Source organism: Rana temporaria, chromosome 13 (genome assembly GCF_905171775.1).
Source record: "Rana temporaria chromosome 13, aRanTem1.1, whole genome shotgun sequence".
In the NCBI taxonomy this organism is placed as follows: domain Eukaryota; kingdom Metazoa; phylum Chordata; class Amphibia; order Anura; family Ranidae; genus Rana; species Rana temporaria.
The window spans coordinates 34207332-34229612 of NC_053501.1; the positions used below are offsets into that span (position 1 = coordinate 34207332).

At 44.8% G+C, this 22281-nt stretch overlaps 1 protein-coding gene across 1 annotated transcript in view; it reads right to left on the minus strand.

Moving 5' to 3' along the window:
- The window catches only part of SNAPC1 (small nuclear RNA activating complex polypeptide 1), a 39587-nt gene that overhangs the window by 7812 nt on the left and 9494 nt on the right, over nt 1-22281 (minus strand). Inside the window, exons 3-9 of the mRNA XM_040333861.1 lie at nt 22031-22190; nt 16357-16497; nt 14574-14678; nt 11660-11818; nt 10964-11017; nt 9656-9718; nt 368-503 (exon numbers count right to left, since the gene is read on the minus strand). Coding sequence (XP_040189795.1) covers nt 368-503; nt 9656-9718; nt 10964-11017; nt 11660-11818; nt 14574-14678; nt 16357-16497; nt 22031-22190 — 818 coding nt within the window. The remainder of the gene's footprint in view (nt 1-367; nt 504-9655; nt 9719-10963; nt 11018-11659; nt 11819-14573; nt 14679-16356; nt 16498-22030; nt 22191-22281) is intronic.

The following is a 22281-nucleotide window of genomic DNA, read 5'->3' on the forward strand; positions in this document are numbered from 1 at the left end:
TTCTCCGAGATGTTTGGAACAATCTATCTGCCGAGTTCCTTAAAAAACTGCGTACAAGGGTTCTTAGAATAATTTATGCTGTTTTGAAGGCAAAGTGTGGTCGCAACAAATATTGATTTAAATTTGGATTTCTCTTCTGTTCATTTACTTTCCATTTTGTTAATCGATAAAAAAATAAACCAACACGTATATTTCTGAAATCATTCTTAATTTTCAGCACAGCTGCCTAAAACAGCACAGTAGTGTATAATGGACATCCGGATATGGGGGTGCCTGTGATTCCTTACTCCTAGAATGCAGTGCTGTGCCCCTGTGTACACTCCAATACAGGCTGCAAGTTCACGGTCAGTGTAAAAGGGAACAATACCTCGCTTCTGTTCCTCTTTTGCTGCCATGTACTTCCGTTTTTGCACTTTTCTTCTCTCAGCTTTTGTACTTTTATAATCAGAACCAGATTCAGAGGATGCCAGCTGAACCTGCCGATGCCGTCTTGACTTTGCAGCCTATATAAGAAAAATATAATATAAATACAAAAACCACACATCGATTCACAGTGAATACATTTCTGATGCTCTAAGATCTCGGCTTGGCACTCCTGGAGTTTGGGGAATCAACAAGAACCCTCACTTTAGCAATAAAGCCAACCATACAAAATGAACCATCATTTAAAGCTTATACCCAGTCAAAACTGTTTTTAAAGCTGTGGATAGTAGGGCTGAATTCACACTATGTGTGGGGACCGGCATTTTACTGCATTGTATATTTAATTCTTGCATAATATTGCTGCTATACAGCGACATGAATGAAGTGTATTTTTGTGCACTTCACATAAAGTTCAGTGGGGTAAAAGAAAATAGGATTTTTTGTACTCACTGTAAAATCCTTTTCTCTGAAGCTTGTGGACGGACACAGCTCCACATAATCTTGACAGTAGGGTTATGTTCCATCTATCAGGAGAGGACTAGGCAGACATGTTAAATGGTTAAAAAAACATGCAATACAGCAAAGCCGGACAGCACCCAGTTTGTCTGCAGTCAGCAGCTCAGTTTGTCTAAAAGCAGTACAAACTTAAAAAGAAGGGGTGGGTTCTGTGTCCATCCATGAACTTCAGAGAAAGGGATTTTACGGCGAGTACAAAAATTCTATTTTCTCTTTCGTTCATGGACGGACACAGCTCCAAATAATCTTGACAGTAGGGACGTCCCAAAGCAGTGTCAAAAAACACTGTCTAAGGACACCAGAAACAAAATTGTACACCTGCACTAGGCTGGGAAGACTGAATCTGCAATAGGCAAGCAGCTTGGTGTGAAGAAATCAACTGTGGGAGCAATAATTAGAAAATGGAAGACATACAAGACCACTGATAATCTCCAAGATCTCACCCTGTGCGGTCAAAATGATCACAAGAACGGTGAGCAAAAATCCCAGAACCCACACAGGGGGACCTAGGTGAATGACTAGTTAAACTAGGCCTCATCAAGATCAAAGGCCGAAACAACCTTTGGAAGAAAAGTAGGCTTATCCTTGTGGAGGATCAAGTAGGGGGACTTGCAAGACAAGGCCGCCAATTCAGAAACCCTCCTGACATATGTAATGGCCACCAGAAAGGCCACCTTCTGAGAGAGAGTGTCAAAAGGGGAATCTCTCTGATGTTCTCAAAAGGGAGGTTTCTGAAGTGCCGAGAGCACCAGATTCAAATCCCACGGGGGTAGGGCTGGCCGAACTGGAGGGGCCACATGTCAAACCCCTTGCACAAATGTTCTCACCAGTGGATGAGCCGCCAAGGGACTTTAAAAGAAAACAGCCAAGGCTGAAATCTGCCCCTGTATGGTGCTTAGAGCAAGACTGATCCACCCCACGCTGCAAAAACAGCAGGATTCTGGAAACCGAATAAGCCAGTGGGCGCCACTCCATCTCCTCACACATGGAGATGCAGGCCTTCCATGTGCGATAATAAATCTTCCTAGAAGAAGATTTCCGTGCCCTCAGCATGGTGGAAATTACCGAGTCCCTATGGTGGGGGCGCTTTTTACCCCCTTACGCCCACACACCGCTTCAATACCTGGCAACCAATGATTCCAGGACCGCCGAAAAAGCAACCACCTGTATTGCAGGTGCTGGGGGACCAGTTGCTATCACTGGTATTTCTAAGGGAAGCAGCGCCAGCCTCTGACGCCATACCGCTCACCTGACAGCCACACAGGGATCAAGTCAAGGTATCTGAAACGAACACCCCACCTTCCTTGCTGCCAAAAACTGAGGGGTTAACCCCAGAAGACTCACCGCCCCGACCTGGTTACTGTTAGCGCTGCGGTCCGCCACTAGCACACAGCACAGTGTGAGCCTGAAGAGTTTCTGAGGTGATCTGCCGTTTGCGCCGTGTAGAAACAGCCATCTGAACACTAGAGACCAAAACCTATGTTAAAGCCACAAGAAAATGGCCGCCGTTCGCCTCATCAAAAAAGAGCGCAAGCTACAAGAAAATGGCCGCCGACTGCAAATTACAATAGAAACAGTGTGGCTACAAGAAAATGGCCACCAGCTGCATTGAAATAAATACAGTGCGGCCCCAAGAAAATGGCGCTGGCGCTAATCTGAGGTAAAATAAGGCCGCAACGCCGAGCCTCTGAGTGGAGGCCCCCCCTAATGGCAGACCACCCCACACAGTCAGCGGACCCCACCACAGCACACAGTCCCCAGTACAGGACCCGGAGCCCCCCCAGGGACCCCGGAAAACAGCAGGCCCAGCAACGCATGGGAAGGAGGGGAGGACGGGGGGAAAGGGAGGGCAAGAGACCCCCTAAACGACCACCCCAGGAAAGCCCAGCTGCTCCATCCTGCCAGAGCAGGAGGAACCTACTTACCCATCCCTGCAAGGACTGCTGGAGGCGTTCCTGACAGACCCACCACCATATAGTATGGGGTAGCTGTCGGGCACGGCCCACCGTGACACGGACTGCAGTAGCCTGGTCATAAGTGAGCCCCAAAGCATGTAGCTCACCGGCCACCCCTGAAGTAATGGGGCATGTCGTGGCCGACCTCGCACGCAGCTAAAGGTCTGCTCACGCTCGATGGCTGGACTGGGGAAACAAGGATCTATATTATCCAGCCTGTCACCCAGCCGGCAGTTGATAGTAGATCTCAGGATCAAAAAACACAAAATAAAAGTTCTCTTGGACCAATGGGCCCCCAGGGAGCCAGGTCCTTCTCCTATGCTAGGCAGAAAAAAAACTGAGCTGCTGACTGCAGGGTGAGGGGTTATGACCAGAGGGCCCGCCCCCTGGGCTGTGCTGTTCAGCTTTGCTGTATTACATGTTTTTTAACCATTTAACATGTCTGCCTAGTCCTCTCCTGATAGATGGAACATAACCCTACTGTCAAGAGTATTTGGAGCTGTGTCCGTCCATGAACGAAAGAGAAAGTCAGGTTTTACTACTATACAAAGAGTTTGTTAGAGTATAGTAGCGTGCTTGGTCAGTGGCACCTTATAAAACCAAATAAACGGCCAGCTCCCCTTGCACTATATTTTATTTAGTGTAAGGACTGCTGGCTATTTCTTTATGTTTACTTTGGGTGATAGAGCAGGGCGAGCTGTTGAATTTTAGTCAGTCAATTTAGATAGTTTTCTATTTAGGATACATTAATAATTTAGTGTATTCAACATGAAATGGAGCTTAGTTATGTAGCATGAGGCTGTATATTCTGCAATATTTACATTTTTATCTGAGTGGAGATGTGTATAAGGTAGGGTCGGTATCCTGACCACATGGGCATGGATTGATACTGAGGGTACTAACAAGCTCAGCTGCCCATCAAAATCAAATATACAACAGTACCCTTCAATCCTGGGGAAAGAATGCATTCCTATCAATTCACGATCTCCACCAGTCCACAAAAATCTCCCTTTTCCTCCTACAACTAAACCCACAATGACCCAATAAATCTAAGTGCCCATAATGAAAAAAGAAAGAAAAATAATTAAAAACCTTATATGGTTTTGGAATGTGGCCAGGATACCAACCCCACTGAGACAGAAAATTTTACCAACAGCAGCTGAAGACATGCTTGCTGTCTGGTTGTTATCCAACTATAATGAGGACAGTTCATCTGTTCCATTATTTTGTATTTTTGCACTAAATTCTACATTGCCCTATAACAGTGATGGCTAATCTTGGCACCCCAGATGTTTTGGAACTACATTTTCCATGATGCCCATGCACTCTGCAGTGCAGTTGAGCATCATGAGAAATGTTGTTCCAAAACATCTGGGTGCCACGGTTTGCCATCACTGCCCTATAAGGTCACACACCTGGCATCCTTATGACTTTTCATTTTCTAACATTTAATTTTGGAATAATTTCCTGAACTTACATTCACATACACCGTTAGAAATTAGTTTGTTCAAGAACCATTTTTCGTCCTGCTCCTTTTCTTGCCATCACTTTAGTCAATATACAACCATAGGTGTGCGCAGAGGGTGTGCCAGGTGTGCCTGGGCACACCGTAATGACATGCAGTAATGAGTCCCCCTACTGCCTGGTCCCATGTTGGCCCGACCTCCCTGCAGTGCTGCTGGCTTCCCTCCTCTCCTCTCCCCCCTGCTGCTGGAGGGAATGATGTTTCAGGATGGAGCGTGGGGAAAGGGGCTATTAAATATGTCATTTACCAGCGCCTTCCTTTTCTAAATGCTACAAATTCTGAATGAACCCTCTGCACACTGCCACTTTGTTTTCTAAATTAACAGTGAACACACTCACTGTGTTCATTCATAACTGAAACATAGCAAACTGGAAGCGGCTCCGCACAGAGCACTTCCCATTCATTCACTGTCCCGTGCAGCCGAGGCTGCAGAGAAAGGCATGTGTCTTTGAGCTTTGGGGTGCGCACACCTATGTATACAACATTGATTTGACCCCACTAATGATTAGAAAATTGAATAAATGTTCTCAAAAATAAAATACAAAATTTAACAAAATTCTACTAGTGCATGGTCAATTTTAGTCTGGAGCTAGGGACCACACTGTGCAGAGAGACCTTGACGAGGCATTGCAGCTTCCACAAACATTTGCAAATATATGACACTAATACCTCTGCTTTTAATATTTATTATACTGTATAGTGCAAGGATTGCAGGCTATTTCTTTATTTTGAATGTAAACTGTGCAACCGACTATACCTACTTTGGGTGACAGTGTGGGACAGGATGTAGAAAGTTAATAAATACCTGACTAAGGCTCTATCCTTGCCCTACTCTACTAAAAAAATAAAAAAAATTGTAAAAAATGGACAGGGGTCCTTTTATTTCTGCATTCAATTAAAAACTAAAACAGTTTTGGCTGCAGAAGTAAAATTCCTAGCTGTTTATGCTTACTTTCTATGTTATGATTTGCAGAATGTCAGCACAGCGAGAATCCTATCTCATAAGGAAAGATAGATAAAACTGGGGGAGGGAGCCAAACAGGCATGAAGACACTGGCTTGATAGACTAGATAATTAAGAATGATAGATAATACAGAGACAGCTGTGCTGCGTAAATATTATGCATTATATATTCTTAGGGTTATAGTCTGTTACAAATTAAACTATTCTATATTTTAAAAAGGGGTTGTAAAGGCAAAAATATATTTTTTAATGCAGTCTATGCAATAAGATAAAAAAAACTTCTGTGTGCAGTAGCCCCCCTAATACTTACTTGAGGTCCATCTAGATCAGACCTGGGCAAACTACGGCCCGGCGGACCTTTTAATCCGGCCCACCCCCGCCGAAATCGCCGCTGCCACGTTAATCACCGCGGCGGGGAACATTACAGACAGCGTTCGTTGGAACAGCTGTTTTCCCCGCCGCGCATAGACACTCCCCCTTGGACGGATCTGTCCAATCGCGAGCAAGGGGGAGTCACATAGACACTCCCCCTTGCTCGCGATTGGACAGATCCGTCCAAGGGGGAGTGTCTCTGCGCAGCGGGGAAAACAGCTGTTCAAACGAACGCTGTCTGTAATATTCCCCGCCGTGGTGATAACAGTAGGCAGGGCCGGGAGGGGTCACTGTGCCCATCACACGCAGCCACTTGTGCCAACACATGCAGCCACTTGTGCCAACACACGCAGCCACTGTGCCACCATAAATTGTCGCCACTGTGCCAATCACATGCAGCCACTGTGCCAATCACACGCAGCCACTGTGCCAATCACACGCAGCCACTGTGCCAATCACACGCAGCCACTGTTCCCATCAAACGCAGCCACTGTGCCAATCACACACAGCCACTGTGCAATCAATTGTTGCCACTGTTCCCAAACACAGCCACTGTGCCAATCACACACAGCCACTGTGCCAATCACACTCAGCCACTGTGCCAATCACACGCAGCCACTGTGCCAATCACACGCAGCCACTGTGCCAATCACACGCAGCCACTGTGCCAATCACACGCAGCCACTGTGCCAATCACACGCAGCCACTGTGCCCATCAAACGCAGCCACTGTGCCCATCAAACGCAGCCACTGTGCCCATCAAACGCAGCCACTGTGCCAATCACACGCAGCCACTGTGCCCATCACACGCAGCCACTGTGCCCATCACACGCAGCCACTGTGCCCATCACACGCAGCCACTGTTCCCATCAAACGCAGCCACTGTGCCAATCACACGCAGCCACTGTGCCAATCAATTGTTGCCACTGTTCCCAAACACAGCCACTGTGCCAATCACATGCAGCCACTGTGCCAATCACATGCAGCCACTGTGCCAATCACATGCAGCCACTGTGCCAATCACACGCAGCCACTGTGCCAATCACACGCAGCCACTGTGCCAATCACACGCAGCCACTGTGCCAATAACACGCAGCCACTCTGCCCATCAAACGCAGCCACTGTGCCAATCACACGCAGCCACTGTGCCCATCAAACGCAGCCACTGTGCCCATCAAACGCAGCCACTGTGCCAACACACGCAGTCACTGTGCCATCAATTGTTGCCACTGTGCCCATCACACGCAGCCACTGTGCCATCAATTGTCGCCACTGTGCCCATCAAACGCAACCACTGTGCCATCACACGCAGCCACTGTTTAATCAATTGTTATTATTTAAACAGTGGCTGCCTGTCCCCAGCCTCTGTCCCCCTCCTGTGTCATGTCCCCAGCGTCTGTCCCCCTCCTGTGTCATGTCCCCAGCGTCTGTCCCCCTCCTGTGTCATGTCCCCAGCGTCTGTCCCCCTCCTGTGTCATGTCCCCAGCCTCTGTCCCCCTCCTGTGTCATGTCCCCAGCCTCTGTCCCCCTCCTGTGTCATGTCCCCAGCCTCTGTCCCCCTCCTGTGTCATGTCCCCAGCCTCTGTCCCCCTCTTGTGTCATGTCCCCAGCCTCTGTCCCCCTCCTGTGTCATGTCCCCAGCCTCTGTCCCCCTCCTGTGCCATGTCCCCAGCGTCTGTCCCCCTCTTGTGTCATGTCCCCAGCCTCTGTCCCCCTCCTGTGTCATGTCCCCAGCCTCTGTCCCCCTCCTGTGTCATGTCCCCAGCCTCTGTCCCCCTCCTGTGTCATGTCCCCAGCCTCTGTCCCCCTCCTGTGTCATGTCCCCAGCCTCTGTCCCCCTCCTGTGTCATGTCCCCAGCCTCTGTCCCCCTCCTGTGTCATGTCCCCAGCCTCTGTCCCCCTCCTGTGTCATGTCCCCAGCCTCTGTCCCCCTCCTGTGCCATGTCCCCAGCCTCTGTCCCCAGCCTCTGTCCCCCCTCCTGTGCCATGTCCCCAGCCTCTGTCCCCCTCCTGTGTCATGTCCCCAGCCTCTGTCCCCCTCCTGTGTCATGTCCCCACCTCTGTCCCCCTCCTGTGTCATGTCCCCAGCCTCTGTCCCCCTCCTGTGTCATGTCCCCAGCCTCTGTCCCCCTCCTGTGTCATGTCCCCAGCCTCTGTCCCCCTCCTGTGCCATGTCCCCAGCCTCTGTCCCCCTCCTGTGTCATGTCCCCAGCCTCTGTCCCCCCTCCTGTGTCATGTCCCCAGCCTCTGTCCCCCTCCTGTGCCATGTCCCCAGCCTCTGTCCCCCTCCTGTGCCATGTCCCCAGCCTCTGTCCCCCTCCTGTGTCATGTCCCCAGCCTCTGCCCCCCTCCTGTGTCATGTCCCCAGCCTCTGTCCCCCTCCTGTGTCATGTCCCCAGCCTCTGTCCCCCTCCTGTGCCATGTCCCCAGCCTCTGTCCCCCTCCTGTGCCATGTCCCCAGCCTCTGTCCCCCTCCTGTGTCATGTCCCCAGCCTCTGTCCCCCTCCTGTGTCATGTCCCCAGCCTCTGTCCCCCTCCTGTGTCATGTCCCCAGCCTCTGTCCCCCTCCTGTGCCATGTCCCCAGCCTCTGTCCCCCTTCTGTGCCATGTCCCCAGCCTCTGTCCCCCTCCTGTGCCATGTGTATAACAAGTACTCGTACCAGTTTTCCAACAATGATATTTACTGCTTTTTATAAAGAAATACAATTGATTTTATGCAGTATTGAGTTTAGCCTTTTGGCCCGGCCCTCCAAAATATTTTTAGTTTCTCATGTGGCCCCATCGAAAAAATAATTGCCCACCCCTGATCTAGATAAAGAGATCCAGCGATGTTTCACAAGAGACTCAGCTGTCTGAGACTCCCCTCCTCATTGGCTGAGACAGCAGCTCAGCGCCATTGGCTCCCGCTGCTGTCAAAGTCAGTGAGCCAAAAGGGGGGGGGGGGGGAGAGTGTCTGAATGGACACACGGAGCTGTGGCTCAGCTCGGGTGCCCCCATAGCAAGCTGCTTCCTGTGAGGGCACTCAACAGGAGGGAGGAGCAAGGAGCGCAGAAGAGGGACCCCGAGAAGAGGAGGATCGTGGCTGGTTTTAATATTATATTTTTTTATGGAAAAGAAAACAAGACTTTAGTATCACTTTAATTTATCGTCATGTTCATTTTATGCCTTTAGAGTAGGGGTATGCAATAAGTGGACCTCCAGCTGATGGAAAACTACAAGTCCCATCATGCCTCTGCCTCTGGGTGTCGTCCTTGTGGCTGTCAGAGTCTTGCTTTGCCTCATGGGACTTGTAGTTCTGCAACAGCTGGAGGTCCGCTAATTGCAAATCCCTGCTTTAAGGTATGTTTTACCAGATAATCACATCTAACATCATTATTGCATTTTATATTATTTTTATGTATCATTTTTCGGGGGTGCACTAGGTTGTGTTTTTGGTTTCATAGACAATGAAAATGCAGCGGAAACACATCGAAAACACAGTGCTTGCGTTTTTCATGCATTTCTACTGCGTCTTTGCTGGTTTCTCCCACAAGACAACAGAATCCTCTCAAAAACTCAAAAAAGCAAGTTCAAAACGTGTGTAAAAAAATACAACGCTCCAGAAAAACACATCAACCGCAACCTGCATAGGTGTGAACCAGGCTTAAGGAGATAATAAAGGGATAAACGATTTGTAGAGTGAATTACATATTGGACTATGTGTAATCTTCGATAGCATGATCAAAACAAATGCCACTTTGTAAAAGTCTCTACAGTCTGATGTGCCCCCCATACGTTCACTGGGATAAGAGAAGCCAGATAATTCCATCATACAGAGTCAGAGTATTAGGCTGTGCTGCCAGAATTCAGAACTCTGACAAGCTCATACAAATGTAAACCCCACAAATACTTTACACCTTACCTGAGTCACAGTAGTATAAGACTTGGATTTTATCCCGGCCAAAACTCTTGCTCGCTCTGAGCCCTACAAAGGAGATCCATCAACCAAAATTAGATTATAAACTTCTGGACTACCTGAGGTCTAAATCATTACATCTGAAATGAAATTACAGTTTAACCCTTTCAGTTCCCTCCTACAGCAAAGCAAGTCACAAAATTAGATGGTTTTAAAGGCGTTTTGTAGACATATCTGCATGAGAAATGTGATTATTTTTTTTTTTAACAATTACTGCTATACAAAGACAGCAGTCAATATGAGAAAAATAAACATATAAAAGATAAAAAAAATTATAATAGTCAGTCCATAGGAGATTATTTTTGATTAATTTGGGATAAACGTTTTACCCGCATTACTATTCATCCCTATGGAAGGTGCATTTTGAAGAAAACCACACTAAACATGGAAAAGCAGGGATTGTTTTAAACACAGAGGGGGAGATTTACTAAAACTGATGCACACAGAATCTGGTGCAGCAGTGCATGGCAGCCAATCAGTTTAAGTGGATGTAAACCCGAAAAAAAAAAAAAAATTCTTTGCTGTTCACAATGTACAGTATAAGATTTCCTACCATATGTGCCCAGTCTTGCCACACAGAGTTAATCCAGCTCTGAGCAATCCTCTTTTATTGTTCAGAGAAATAAAACGGACTTACAGAGAAAAACCTTAGTCCGTTCCGCCCCCTTGCTGTGAGTGACAGGTTATTTACATATCTCATGCACTAGCCTGGAGACAGGCATTATTTTTTAATTCCCACCCCCACTCCTTTTCTGAAGTCATGTGGTTACTTTTCTGGATTTTGACTGGATGTTAGTGATCTTAGTGGAATTCAGTGTAAGGGGAGTGTAGAGGTGGGCGGGGAGTCTACTGACATCACAACTCCACCCACAGAGCTCCAGACAACAGATCCACCCACAAAATCTTCAGTTCTTATAACAGACAGAGGGGAGACATTTGACATGCAGGAGGCATCTATATCCTTATAGATCAGCACTATGGCAGTAGTTTAGAAAGGATGAGAGTGGGTTTACATCCACTTTAAGCTTAGAGAGTAAAACCTGGAACCTGAGTTGCACCAGATTTTGCACTCTCCAACTTTAGTAAATCTCCCCCACATGAAAATGTCCTAAAATGATTATAGACATTAGACGGCCATCAGAAGGGTATACACATTCTGACAACTCAAAGATCTGATTTGAACAAAGTCACACTGTGTAGGTTTATAGCTCTATCTATCTGCTTAATGTACCATGTTTAAGGGCCGATAGTTACCTCCGACTCTTGAGAAACCCCTTCTTTTTCCTCATCATTTTTAGTCCTTGGTGCCTGGTAGAAGAAAAAAGATCAGATGATTCAGCTTAGAAATCTGTTAAAAGGATTTTTATTATGGATTTTTCATTATGCTTTCTTTCCAGAAACCTTTCAGCCACTTTAGGCCTCGTACACACGATCGCTTAAACGGTCTGATGGACCGTTTTCATCGGTCAAAACCGATCGTGTGTGGGCCCCATAGGTTGTTTAACCATCGGTTAAAAAAAATCCATGCATGCTCAGAATCAAGTCGACGCATGCTTGGAGGCATTGAACTTCGTTTTTTTCAGCACGTCGTGTGTTTTACGTCACTGCGTTCTGACACGATCGGTTATTTAACCGATGGTGTGTGGGCGCGACGGACCATCAGTCAGCTTCATCAGTTAACCGATGACAACCGTCCTTCAGACCGTTCTCATCGGATGGACTGATCGTGTGTACGCGGCTTTAAACTTTTAAAAGTAAAACAGCAGACAGATTTGGGGCTGAACCCATCAGAAAAGGACTGGCTATAAGCCCTTCAGATGCAGTGAAAGTAAGGCGTGTATTATGCATTCTATAGCCCATAACTTTTTTTATATGTATAATGCCCCTATAGGCGTAGTACATATCTCTTTAGGTGTATGGTAAAGCTCAGTATTGTATTATTTAACATACCCTGCTATCCTGTCTCCAGTACTGATATTGGGAAACCAAGGAGTTCAGGTTATCAGTAAAGTCTTCTTTAATCAAACTCATGCTTTTATCAGGCTCAGATTTATCCGCATGGATCAGACGTTTGGTTTTCTGGTAGTGCTCATGAACATTTATCATTTCCTGAAAAGAAAAGAAGACACAATATGGGAGCATGAATATATATAGTCATGGGTGTGAATAACATGTAAAACTTAGCCTGGAGGGTTAGTGATGGATCTCAGAGGAACCTGCACATCTCCTCCCACTATCTTTCTTAACATTTTTTCCTCAATTCTCTTCCTCATTTCTGTGCCTCCTCCACTTTCCCTCCAAACTCCCCCATCTACTTGTTGAAGATCGCTTAATATTTTATAATATTAATATTAAGAGGGATAGTTTAAATATATGGTTTTAAGCCATTCAAGAACTAGGAATTCAAGTACTAGGTTACTGGGAGGACTAATGCTATTTTGTACGTTGTATATAGATTATGTATTTTTAAATACTAAGTAGGAGTGTTGTAATATTTGTATACAGTGTATACCAGCCCTCAAAATTTCCACTCGCCTACTAGCATTTGGCGAGTGGATTTAAGCTGGGGGCGAGTGATGACAGGGCTGCATGACCAATCTCCCTGCAATCTGTGCCTACACTTAGAGTCCCGATGAGATTGGCGGCCGAAGAGGAAAGGTGCATGCTCAGGAAAAGTAGTCTGGTGAGCCGCGCACAGGCAGAGCAGTACACAGGTGCTCTCCTTACAATTCTCATTAAGCCATGGGACCCAACAGTATGACCTCTCTGAGCCTGCCCCCCTCCCCCGGGCCCCGACCAATGTAGCTGGAGAGCAGAAAGTAATGAGTGAGGTGGAGGATTGCAAAAATTACCACTCCGATGCAGCGCTCACTGAAAGTTGCCCTGACATGAGAGCGCAGCCTTCTAGTTTGTGCAGTTTTCTTCTCCTTGTGCTCTATGTAAGTTTAGCCTTGGCACTGTGAACAGACTGGTCTCAATGTGTGCTGTGCGCTGTCAGTGTGTGCTGTGCTATGGTGTCAATGGCTGTGCAGTTGTGTGGATCTCAGCGCTGGATTGTACTCCCTCCCGCTGTGCTGCAGCTCCTCTCCTCTCTGCCAGCCTGAATAAAAGGGGGAAGTGGGGACATGCAAGCGTGGAGCCGCACACATAGGCTTCTGATGATGAGATAAATGGGAGAGAGAGAGGATGGATGGGAGTTGCAGAGGAGACAGCAAGAGAATGGGGAAGAGACCCAGTTCTAGTGCCCTGTCCCTCTGGTCTGCTCCCAGTGCCCTGTCCCTCTGGTCTGCCCCCAGTGCCCTGTCCCTCTGGTCTGCCCCCAGTGCCCTGTCCCTCTGGTCTGCCCCCAGTGCCCTGTCCCATTTTGTTAAAGTTGTTGTTGGTAATATTTAATTTTGTAACTTGATTCTGCATAAAACATTGTCATTCCATGAGATAATCTACGGGGGCGTGTTTACGGGTGCAATTAGGCGCAGGGCAGTGTATGAATTAGGTGGGGCAACTGGTGGCGAGTAACTCTTGAGGCCTGGCTAGTGGCTCAGGACTTGAAATTTTGAGCCCTGGTGTATACTCCTATTTTCCCTCCTTCTCTTACTCTAGAATTAAAGGGGTTGTAAACCCATAAGGTTTTTCACCTTTATGCATAAAGGTGAAAAACCTTCTGGGCTGCAGCTTTATTATTTATATGCAATCTTTGTTTCATGAATACACATTTAAAAGTGCACCCATTATGCTGGATTTACAGATCATTACGAGTTTTTTAAACCAAGGAGCACAGCTGTTTACTTTTCCGATTTTTTCACTCTAACGCACATGGACTGGACAGGACAGGCAAGGATGGAGAATATCATTGCTGCAGGGGTATCCAGGAGGGCAGAGGACAGATGATTTAAAGGAACATAGCAGCCAACAGCCCACTCTTCATTCATGTAAATACTGTCCCTAGTGCAGATTAAATAAATACAAAAACAAACAAACACTAAAATCTTCATCTTTAAAGCAGAGTTCCAGCCTTTTAGTGTTTATTAAAAGTCAGCAGCTACAAAAAGTGTATCTGCTGACTTTTAATAAATAGACACTTACCCTGCTCCACGGTCCAGCGACGCGGCCGCCCAGAGCCTCGCTTCCCCCCCCCCCCCTCTCCAGCCGGCGGCTCCATTCATAGTGTGGGCAGCAAGTCCCACACCTACCGAAGCCCCCACCCCCAAAAAAATTACATGCCAAATGTGTCATGTAGGGGGGCGAGGAGTGCTTAAAGCGGAAGTTCCACTTTTGGGTGGAACTCCACTTTAAGCAATTACAGTGTGCCTGGGGAGTGTTGGAGGAACTGATCACTTATTGTAGGCCTTGTCTTGACTCGGCTGACAGAGGTTCTAGTACTGGACTTGGCTCTAGAAGGGTGGTTCTTACTGCCAAGTCAATAAAAAGTCGAGGCTTGTCGAATGTGAACAGTGCACTTGGACTAAGGGGTCTTAAGTGTATTGAAACTATTTTGAGCATTTACAAACACGTTTTGATGCCTGCAGATCATCTAAATTGTTAGCTTTAAATATTAGTATGCGATTAAATCTAAGTAAAGTCAAACGCTTTTTTAGAACTCTCAGGGACTGATGGTGAGATCACTGTGCTTGAGTTCACAGGTCTAAACATCCTTGGTACCAGTTGGTCCCACTTGCCTGTGGGATCCTGTGTTTTTAATGGGAAAACAGGAGGTTTGGGCCATCCCTGTTCTACCACTAAAGAGATACCAAGGGCAAAGATCCCTCCTACACAACAGAGATAACATAAAATAAAATGTCCCAGTTGCCATCAACCAAATGTACATTTCTGATCCCCTTTAAAATATGTAGAAGAATTCATATACCTCCACACTTTCAGTAGTAATGAGATCAGCGACCCTGTCCCTCACATCTTTAAACTCTGATTTACCATCATCAACAGGTATGCTCTTCTGTGGCTTGAATGTCAGCTGGAGAAAAAGAAGATAAATAGAGACAGCTTTAAAAAATATATATATATGTATGTATGTATGTATGTATGTATGTATGTATGTATGTATGTATGTATGTATGTATATATGTATGTATGTATATATGTATGTATGTATATATGTATGTATGTATATATGTATGTATGTATATATGTATGTATGTATATATGTATGTATGTATATATGTATGTATGTATATATGTTCAGATTTGTCCCATATTTTCTAAATGTACAGTATCTTACAAAAGTGAGTACACCCCTCACATTTTTGTAACTATTTTATTCTATCTTTTCATGTGACAACACTGAAGAAATTACACTTTGCTACAATGTAAAGTAGTGAGTGTACAGCTTGTATAACAGTATAAATTTGCTGTCCCCTCAAAATAACTCAACACACAGCCATTAAAGGCCACACAAAACATTGACACTTTGGGACCAATTTGGACATTTTCACTTAGGGGTGTGCTTACTTTTGTTGGCAGCGGTTTAGACATTAACGGCTGTGTGTTGAGTTATTTTGAGGGAACAGAAAATGTACACTGTTATACAAGCTGTACACTCACTACTTTACATAGTAGCAAAGTGTAATTTCTTCAGTGTTGTCACATGAAAAGATTTCATAAAATATTTACAAAAATGGGAGGGGTGTACTCACTTTTATGAGATACTGTAAGTTGATGGGACACACATGCGTAAAAAAGTCTGTACAATAAAAACTGTACATAATATTCCATAACAATGCTCTGTTTGTGCCTTTGCAATACCATACCGGAATCCCCTTCACTTCAGGCAATTCATAGAGCGGAGCCGATACCACATGCTTAGAAATTTAGTGTTATGTCGACATGCCAGGGAGAAAGGGGGAGCATGCTTTATTTCCGGCACATCAACAATTATTTCCTCCACTTGCATTGTGTTCAAAGGGATAAAACATAGGGAAATGTGCATGTTTTCCAGAGATGCACTAAATCATTTTATTTTACCTTGACAAACACTTATGTACCGGTATACATTTTACTGCAGTGCCACCGGCTGGTAAAAATAGCATAGTGCACAGAAAAGGATTCTGAAGAATTGAGGTAATGGCAGATACTTTGTGCTGTTTTTTCACACATACTACAAATCTAGCTTTTCTTTAGACTGGTTCTCTATGAAATAAACTCTTCACTTAGGCCCCTTTCACATGGGGTGGATCCATTTGATGGACTCCGCTTGCTCAGCGAGATTTCTCCGTTTATCCCTGCTGAGCAAGTGGATGACAAGTCCATCTCAGCTCACTGTGCAGAGATGGGCCTGTCAGAGGAAATTGGGCCACCTGTCCGTTTTCATCCGATCGAAGGATGGTAAATAAGACCACCATCCTTCTGGATTTGGTGGACATGATTGGATCGAATTTTAGCGGACACGTGTCCATCCGCCACTCTATAGGGGTGAATAGATGGCCCGATTAGGTCCGCCTGAAAAACGGACAGGCGGACCTGACCAGACAGCGTCAAAGGGGCCTTACTCACAAAGCCAGGTGTTTAGTCCTTTGCTTTAACCCTTGACAATTACTGCAAAACAGCCGTGTTCAATCATAAAAGGATTATGAAATACAGCTGTTCCATATAACTAAAATAATATCTGCTCTGCTTTTTATGTTCCTCCAAATTACCATTGTGGGCATCGATGTGAAATAAAAGGCTCTGTGGCAACGCATTTGTCTAAAGATGTACACTGCATCTAAATGCTGAGAGCCGATCAGATCCTGATGAAACTTTTCCACCTCGGGCCAGTCCTTCAAAGCTATTCTTATCTGCAAAAGGGGAAAAAAACAAGAAAGACACAATTTGATTTGATAGCTCCATAAAGAAAAGGTGTCCAACAAGTTATATAAGAAGAATTGAAAGGTGGAAAAATCTGCTCTTGGTAGATAAGATACTTTTTGTCCCAACTTTTACTTACACTCCAGCAAAGTGTAGGCAGTGCACCTTTCTAGTGTATAAAGAAAATGAGGTTTTCCCACAGCAATATGAGGCTTAAAGCAGAGGTCCAGCGACAATTCTTTTTTTTTAGGGCTGTGGAAATTAACTATTAATTCCTCGATTAATCTTAAATTTTTTTGATCGATCAAAATTATTTAGATTGGTACTCACCTCTCCGCCAGCTTCCGGACCTTCAGGGAGTTCCGTTGGAGATCCGGTGACGTCATGGACACCGGCGGGGCTTGCCGTGTCCATCTGAAGGGCTCCTTTGCCTTTATATCTGCATGCCGGCTGGACCTTACTATCTGCCACACGCAAGGGCTGTTACATTTCCCTCTATCACTTCCCTCTATCAACCTGGGATTCTACAGCCATCCACTGGGACATCTACATCTGGATTCAGCAGTGGCATCATTGTACACATTTTTATACCAGTATCATACTTAGCTACATGTTTTTATGACTGCCTTTGCTACCGTTTAGTATTACTCGCACCATTTTTACAGTTTATGTAGCTACATCGATTTTATCTCCAGTGCAATATTTATTTTGTTACCTACTTGAAAACTATAAAAGTTTTAATGCTATTCCCATCGAGCGCTGCCTTTGTGTGTTTTTTGTATCCTGCTATCCATTTTTCCAGTGGTTGGTCACTGCATTGGGAATCAGCCTGCAAGGAGATCAGCTAAAAGTAGTTGGATCTGTATGTGTGTTATAATTAATCGAAATTGGTCGATTAATCGATTAAAAAAAAAAAATCGATTAATCGAACACAACATTTTTAATCAGTAACAGCCCTATTTTTTTTCTAAACCTTTCAGACACGTACATATGCATAATGTTACACTCACTTGTCTGGTTTTGTTTGAAAAACGTAGTTATAAAACTGTTGATGGCAGGTTTCATGCTGCTTGTGGGCATGTGAACCCTTCCTGGATGCAGAGAATGCTGAGCTTCCAGCATTCACCGCTCGCTCCCGCACATGCTCAGTTTCCACGTTGCCATCACAACGGGCGGCGGAAGTTCCCTCCCCAGGCAGTCACCTTTCCAGCATTCCCCTAGTGCTCCTTTTTTCAGGGCAGTCACTGCAAAATACTCTTTCTGGGTATAGAGGAGCAAGTAACTTCCTAACATGATGCAGTGCTTGGGTCATGCAGCCAATTGTTAGAACCAAGAATTGTCATATGACATTGGGAATGAGATCACTGCTCTTTCTAGGCTTTCTGACACCAAATGCTTTGGTGGCAGATGCAAAAGGTGATCTAGGATCACTAGTGAGTATAAGGAGGCCAGGAGGTGGTCTGGTCTTTACACAGACACTGTCACTTTAAGCTGGTCAGGAGGTGGTCTTTACACAGACATTGTCACATTAGGCTAGCCACACACATTACTATTTGACGGTACCATTTTTTTTTCTTCTCTCTTCTTCTGTCAGCATGTTTTTGATCAGAGCATAGAGTACACAGTATGAATCAGATCCTGACAAACCCTACCTCTCTCAGTAAATGTTGTACTGTACAGCAGATTACTAATACCAATTTTAAGACAGTCATACATTCACTTTGCTTTTATTTAGAAATACATTTTTTTATGAATATATAACTGGGAGTTTAACCTATAAAACAGCCAGGTTTTAAAAAAAAAAAAAAAGTGCAACAGGATGGAAATCTAAGCCAAAGACTAAGCCGAGTTCTGTGTGCTTAAAGTGATTGTAAATTCTCGTTTTCTTTCCCCAAGAAAAATAACAAACATGTTATACTTTCCTCTGTTGCAGGGGGTATATGCACAGAGCATCCCAGATCCTCCTTTTGTCAGGTGCCTCTTCTGAGCTCCTGGCCCCTACCACCTGTCGAGTGCACCCACGGCAAGCAGCTTGCTATGAAAGCTAGATGTGTGTCTTGCGCTGCCAACATCCTTACGACATAAATAGAAGAAGATATGCAAAAAGTGCATGAGGGGCTGCCCCCTTGGACTTTTTAGGCAGAGAGAGTAAAATAGAGTAGAATATGTAAAATAAAAAAAGGCACAGAAGTGCCAACTTTATTTAACCACTTAAGCCCTGGACCAAAATGCAGGTAAAGGACCAGGCCCCTTTTTGCGATTCGGCACTGTGTCGCTTTAACTGACAATTGCGCGGTCGTGCGACGTGGCTCCCAAACAAAATTAGCGTCCTTTTTTTCCCACAAATAGAGCTTTCTTTTGGTGGCATTTGATCACCTCTGCTTTTTTTTTTTTTTTTGTGCTATAAACAAAAATAGAGCGACAATTTTGAAAAAAAATGCAATATTTTTTACTTTTTGCTATAATAAATATCCCCCAAAAATATATATAAAAAAAAAAAAATTTCCTCGGTTTAGGCCGATACGTATTCTTCTACATATTTTTGGTAAAAAATAAAAAATAAATGCAATAAGCGTTTATCGGTTGGTTTGCGCAAAATTTATAGCGTTTACAAAATAGGGGATAGTTTTATTGCATTTTTATTCATTTTTTTACTACTAATGGCGGCGATCAGCGATTTTTTCCGTGACTGCAACATTATGGCGGACACTTCGGACAATTTTGACACATTTTTGGGACCATTGTCATTTTCACAGCAAAAAATGCATTTAAAATGCATTGTTTATTGTGGAAATGACAGTTGCCGTTTGGGAGTTAACCACAAGGGAGCGCTGAAGGGGTTATGTTTCACCTAGTGTGTGTTTACAACTGTAGGGGGTTGTAGTAGGCTGTAGGAGCGACGTCATCGATTGTGTCTCCCTATAAAGGGGATGACACGATCGATGCAACCGCCACAGTGAAGCACAGGGAAGCCGTGTTTACACGCGGCTCTCCCCGTTCTTCATTTCCGGGGACCGATCGCGGGACCCCAGCGGCGATCGGGTCCGCGGGTCCCGGTCCTTAGGACCGGGTCGCGGGCCCGCGACCCACGGCTGGGTAGATGTACAGGACGTGCTGGTACGTCCATCTGCCCAGCCGTGCCATTCTGCCGACGTATATTTACAGGCGGCGGTCCTTAAGTGGTTAATATACAAAATCATATTGTGGTTGTGTAAGAACAAGAATTACACTTGTTTACGGTTGGGCCCCTCGGGGCGTGATGGCATCACGCGCCGCCACGTCACCAAGGGGTCACCTCCATGTCAGAGAAACACTCTAAGTTGTTTGCAATACGGCTGATTGGGCGGAACAAACAGCGCCATTTGACAAAGCCACTGTGATTGGCTTCCTCTACAGCTGTTGCACTATTTAAAGCACGCACACTCAGTAGGCAATTTTCAGTCTACAGACTTCTGCTCTGAGGTCTGCATCATTCACAGCATATTAAAAGGTAACATGATGGGTTTACTGGGTTATTGAGGCAAGCTTTGGGAAATTCTTTCCTTTGTTTTCCCGTCACCTCTACACTGTATACCATGTTAAGAGGATCGAGCTTTTGGACGTGTGGTTGGATACCCATTGTGCTTTTGTGGACTCTCTCAGCAAGCATGTACTCGGCATAATTGTTTTTATCTTTCCATGATCTTTGGTGAATCTCATATATGTACGTACTGACAGCCCAGGTACTATACATTTTGAAAAAGAGTGTAAAATACATTTATTTTTTTATGCTTTTTTTCTACATTACTGTACAGATATTACTATAGATATATATTTATGTTACAGATAAGGAATAAAATCACCCAACCATAAACCTCCCCTGAGGAAGGAAAAACATATACCAATGTGAATTTCCGAAACATGTCGGGATGTACGCTAGTAATGCTACAAATCAATTCAACTGACTTCAGCTTGACCTGGGCAGTATTTTGGTTATGAACTTTGGGTTGACATATGAACCTTATATATAGTTCATTGGTGTATTTCGTGTTTTTACACAACCAAAATACGATTTTGTATATTAAATAAAGTTGTCACTTCTGTGCCTTTTTCTTTTACACATTCTACTCTCTGCCTAAAACGTCCAAGGGGGCGGCCCCTCATGCACTTGTTGCATAGTTTCTTCTATTTAAGCAGCTTGCTATGGGGGCACCCAAGCCGAGTCACAGCTCCCTGTATTCATTCAGACATGGAGCTGTGACCTGGCCCTTCCCCCCTTTCTCTCCTGATTGGTTGACTGACTGATTAACAGCAGCGGAAGCCAATGGCACCGCTGCTGTGTCTCAGCTAATCAAGAGGGAGAGTCTTGGATAGCTGCCTGACACACTCGTGGACATCGGTGGACAGAGAGGGGGGCTCAGGGAAGTATTAGGGGGACTTACAACTCCTTTAAGTTTAAAAGCAACATTTTAATGTTTGTCTGGAGAGTACATTTAAGCCCTGGCTCCCAATGCTGTGGCTTTAAAATTGCGCTACTTCAGCACAATTTCAAAGCTACAGATCAGTGTGATATGAGCCTCCGATTTCATTACGGCTTGCAACTTCATTAAACACAAATCTATGCAAATCGCAATGAAATTGAAAAAAAGTAGCGCAAGGACCCTTTTCAAAGTCACTGTGACATGAGTTGTGGTCATTTCGTTTCCAATATTTTTTATTGAGTTTTACAAATAAAAAGGGTATACAAAAAAAAAAGAGGGGGAGGGGGGGGGGGGAAATGTTCGTCATTGTCAGGAGGACAAACATACAGATACAAGTCATTGCGAATACAGACACAACGTTAGCACATCTTATGTCCTTGGGTGCTCCTACTACAACTATCTCTCAACAGGATTGAATTCAGACCCAGCTCAGGGTTGTCCATTTGGAGCACTGTCTAGACCCAAGGGGCCAGCAGACAATAACAAACCATAGCTGATTAAATAATATAACAAAGGGAAGTAACAATAGAAAAGCAAAGAAGGGGGAAGAAAGAAAAGAAAGAAGGATAAAAGAAGGAGAGAGAAAAAGAAAGGGTGGTGCTTCCCTACCTCCACAAAACAAAAAAAAAGGGAAAAGGCCCTTGTATTGGTGTAAGTTGTAGTCATTTCAATGGTTCCATTGCCAACAATGGGGGGAGACTTGTCATGCAATTTGGAACTGTCAAATAACATAACAAATTGCTCCGGTATGAACGAAGGCTTAGTCCTAGTACTGGAAGTCTGATGGAAATCTTCAATGAGTCCACACAGAAGCTGGAGGAAGACAGACTCACAGTATCATGGCACATTACTTTATTATGGCAATTTGTTGGAATGTGGGTGTCCTGGCATGTGATACTCATTTCAACCCAATTTAAACCTACTGAAGGTCCAGAACACATCCAAGAGAGTTACAGGTAGACAAACTCTTGAACCAGTTTCTAAATAATTTTGCTACAGGAATGGCCAACAATAACTAAGAGCATTGCTTTACACATAATTTATGCCAACAATTTTATCTTACCTTTTGCTTGGGCTGACAAAGTTGTGTGTTGTATAGACCATACAATAGATAGAGAGCACCCACACGTATCTGAAAGGTGTATGGGGGCAGGAAATAGGGGGATACCACAGATAATGCTTCTTTGCTGAATCTGTTGCTTTCAAGATTCCTCATCCCACCACTGCAATGGAAAAGACGTGAAAATTATTTCCTGTGCTTCTTTAACTCACACACTTTTGTGTTATACTAGAAGAATTACTTCACAATTGATC